This window comes from Lathyrus oleraceus, chromosome 6 (genome assembly GCF_024323335.1).
Source record: "Lathyrus oleraceus cultivar Zhongwan6 chromosome 6, CAAS_Psat_ZW6_1.0, whole genome shotgun sequence".
Taxonomy (NCBI): Eukaryota; Viridiplantae; Streptophyta; class Magnoliopsida; order Fabales; family Fabaceae; genus Lathyrus; species Lathyrus oleraceus.
This window is the reverse complement of record NC_066584.1, coordinates 375,979,069-375,983,183: the sequence shown is the minus strand read 5'-3', so window position 1 is coordinate 375,983,183 and position 4,115 is coordinate 375,979,069. Positions and strand designations below refer to the sequence as shown.

The 4,115-nt window shown below is 36.5% G+C and overlaps 1 protein-coding gene across 1 annotated transcript; it reads right to left on the bottom strand.

The window, feature by feature from the left end:
- Nucleotides 1–746: 746 nt before the first annotated feature.
- LOC127095741 (uncharacterized) lies at nucleotides 747–2,091 on the bottom strand. The gene is made up of 3 exons (XM_051034387.1): nucleotides 1,621–2,091; nucleotides 839–1,543; nucleotides 747–752 (listed from the first exon to the last, which is right to left on the bottom strand). Exons 1-3 carry the CDS (start codon nucleotides 2,089–2,091, stop codon nucleotides 747–749), a joined length of 1,182 nt encoding a protein of 393 aa, XP_050890344.1.
- Nucleotides 2,092–4,115: the final 2,024 nt, after the last annotated feature.

Below are 4,115 nucleotides of genomic sequence, written 5' to 3'. Positions count from 1 at the left end.
AAGTGCATATGTTTGTTACAAAGGATTACAAAATACATGTCTTCAAAGATCAATTGGCATTACAAAGAGTTTTCCAAAAGGATTACAAAATACATAGCAGAAACATAATAATCAGTCCCTCATTTTGAAGTGGGTATGTCTTCATTTTCTGGTAGGGTAATTGGTTTGTCACTAGATATTCCTTCACCTGTTATGGGTCTTTTAAACCAACTCAACTTGATCCTCTCACTTTGCCTTCTTTTGATGATAGGTTTTTTTTCAACCCTTTTTCTGGATTGTTTTGTGATTGAGGCAGCCACACTAGATCCTGTTTGACTCATAATAGTTGGAACAGGCATATCAGTTGGAGGCTGTGGATCAGTTGGAACAGGCACATTTGTTGGAACAGTCATATCAGTTGCAGTTGGGGCAGGCATATCAGATGCAGTTGGCATATCATTTGCAGTTGGCATATCAGTTGCAGTTGGCACATGTCCTTTTTTAGGTTTTCTCTACAATGTAAGACACAATGTATGGTTGTCATCACAATGCATATCACAATGAAGAATGTAAGACAGAATGTAGAATGTAAGACAAAATGTATATCACAATGAATTACCTTTCTTTTAAGTGCATTGGGATCCTGAGTGGTAGCCTTACAAGTCATAGTATTGTGACCAAAATTATCACATTTGGTGCACTTATATGCAACACCAGATCTTCTCTTCCTTGCACCATCCTCTCCACTTTCTCTTATCCTAATCTTCTTAGGTCTACCAGGACCATTTTTATATGCAGGTGGTAGAGGTGGTTCCATCTCAACTTCTGGCCACATATCTTGACCATTGATTGGACTTACTGAAAATCCATAACATAGTGCAAACTTTTCTCTTGTGTAACAAGCATCAACAAATTCATCAGGGTTTTGCTTTCTATAACTCAGAGCAGCTACAGCATGCCTACATGGAATTCCTACTAATTCCCAAAAATTACAACTACATGACCTTTTAGCAATGTCAACAATAAATTCATGTGTGTTGTAACTATGTGTAACCTGAAAAGTCTCAGCAATTGACCATGTTGGCAACCAATGACCACTATTGAACACCTCATTATCTAACCTTCTCCTAGGTATTGGCATCACCTTATGTGGCCAATTTTCTAGTTTACTTGCAGAGGTGGATAACCTATTCATCAGATATTTTCTTATCCACTCACACATTGTGAGTATAGGTTTGTCCCTAGCAGCTAGAATGGTAGCATTAAAAGACTCTGAGATATTATTCATCAATGTATCACATTTAGGGTAAAAAGAAAAGGCATGCTTACACCAGCTTTTGGTAGGAACAACCATCAACCAAGTCCAAGCATTGGGATCTGCATTCTTCAATTCATTCATCTTTTGGACCCATGCCTGATAGTATGTGGCTTTAGCAGCTCCCATCATTAAATCTCTAATAAGGGCTCCTCCACCAAACCTTTTCTTGAAATTAGCATACAAGTGCCTAAGACATAATCTATGCTCAATAGTATCAGACAATTCTTCAAATACAGCCACAAGTCCCTGATACAAAATAGAATTTTTTTCAACATTTAGAGAATAGAATAATTTGCAACAGAAAGATAGAGTTAAATACATACCTTCTGTTGATCAGAGATAAATACATATCTTCTATCCTGACCAATGTCCTCCATTAGTAGTTGTATAAACCATCTCCAACTCTCCTTTGTTTCATTTTCAACCACACCAAATGCCAAAGGGAAGTATTGATCATTAGCATCCCTGCCTACAGCAATAAGTAACTGTCCACCATACTTGGTCTTTAAGTGACATCCATCAACCCCCACAAATGGTCTGCATCCATGAATAAAGCCTTTCTTACAGCCATCAAAACAGAAATAAAATGACCCAAACCTTGGTTGTATGGATGGACTAGGTCTTTCTACATTTATCTTCACAGTGTTGCCATGGTTTACCCTTCTTAGTTCTTCTGCATACCTCCATATGGAAGCATACTGATTGTCAGCATCACCTTCAATTATCTTCTTGGCAATTAGCTTAGCCCTCCATGCTTTTGCAACAGTAATACCCACAAAATATGTTTGCCTCATATCTTGGATGATGTCTCTTATCCTGACTGTATCAGAAGTTTGCATCCTCTTTACCACATGCTTGGCCACCCACTTTGAGCTAGCAGACTTGTTGTTCAAAACCCTAGCACATGTGTGCTTATGTACAAGTGTTTTTATAGCAAAAGTCTCCTTGTGGCCCACCTTAGAGCATAAGACTAAAAACCCATATTTATGCTTACACACCACCCTTACCCTTCTCCTCATCTAACCCATCAATTCCATTATCAGGGGGGTGGTCATCATCATTCACACATTTAGGTTCCCTATCAGCAGGGTCCATGTTCCCAGTACTATGTTCAACATACAAATCTCCTTTCACATTCATTGCACTAAAGTATAGAGCAAAATCATAAACAGCATCATCATCTTTCCTAATCAGAAAAAAACCATCTTGAATTTCTAAAACTTTTGTCCATACCCTAACACAATCAGCCTTATACCCTAACCTACTCAACAACTTCTCAATGTTATCCATGTTCCAATTTGAAACATGTATCCCAATTACTGTCGTATCCGTACCCCCTCTGTATATAATTTCTTCTTCAAAAACCCTGTAAAATTCACCCCCATGGTGGAGTGTAACACTAAAGTGTTGTGAATCCTGTCAATATATTATACCCACATGTCAAAGATTGTTGATTTCAAAATTTTACCCTACGACATTGATGAACTTCAAATTTTTACTAACCTCGGACTTTGGACACTTCACTGAGCTCGTCTTCACTGAGCTGGATCGCTTCTTCGTATTCGCTGAGGTTGTCTTCATCTTCGTCTTCACTGCGGTCGTCTTTCTCGTTTGCTTCGTTCCCTGCATTCTTCTTCTTCGTCTTCGTCTTCCCCTGGAAATTTCGTCTTCGTCTTCCCTGCTATGTTCAGAACCCTAATTTTCTAAGGGGGTATTTGAAATTAAAAAGTGTAAAATGACACATAATCACTTTAACAAAATTAAAAATATGCCAGGTGTAGGACCTCTTATTAGATTCCATGCCACCTGGATATTAGGGGGTTCTATGAAGGAATCTACATAACATAAGGGGGGGTTTACAAAAAATATTTTTACAGGGGGGTAATCCTAAACTCGCTAACATTACAGGGGGGAAAAGTGTATTTAACCCAATAATAAGGGTATTGAACATTTGGAGATGATTGTTATGGATTCCTTGGTAAATTGCTTTTCTTTTTTTAAGTATAGATTTTTGTATGATAGTTAGTAATTACAACAAAATGCTTTTTTGTATAACATATAAAAAGAAGATTATTTTCATTTTGTTAGGGTGATCGGATTCAGGTCCTTATTCGTCATGACCATTTACTGAAATGGAAAGAGGTCATTAAGGAGAATATGACCTGCATTATAAACAACGGCAGTGTCTATAATAATGATTTTCAGTGGAAGGTATGTGATCATTCAAAAAAATTTGTGTTTCTTGGTGGTACCACAATGAAGGCAATCGAACTTCAAAATATTCCACCTAAAGGATATTTCTTTAAAGATTTTGGTGAGATACTTCAAGGCAAATGCAAAATCGATAGACTGGAAGGTAATTTAAATTCTATTATAACTTATATAACTTATATATTTGCAAACACATTCAATAATGAACCTTACTTTAATGTAGATATTATTGGTGCTGTTAGTGAGATAAACCATATCCAATCCAACACTCCGGGGAAGAAAGTTGTTGTTTCTGTTGTGCTGAAAGATTTGAAGTAATGCGCATTGTTTTCATAACTTATGTGTTTGATAAATTTATATATTTTGCATCACTGAATCCCATCATATAATATTGTTTATTTATATTGCAAAATAGGGGTAATTGCATAAATTGCAATTTATGGGAAATCTATGGATCAAAATTTTTGGCTTACTACAATGATCCTAAAAACAATGGAGCTATTGTAATTCTGCTCACTCATGCAATGGTAAAAGATGGCCAAGGTATTACACTATCAGACTTTATAAATACATAGCTGATTTGTATTTTTCATTATACGTTCAATAA

Bases quoted from the DNA above. Each gene is read 5' to 3' on its own strand.
- LOC127095741 (XM_051034387.1), bottom strand. From the start codon at position 2,091: ATGAGGCAAACATATTTTGTGGGTATTACTGTTGCAAAAGCATGGAGG. The intron at 1,544-1,620 runs GTATGTATTTAA...ATTTTGTATCAG, and splicing joins TTATCTCTGATCAACAGAAG to GGACTTGTGGCTGTATTTGA.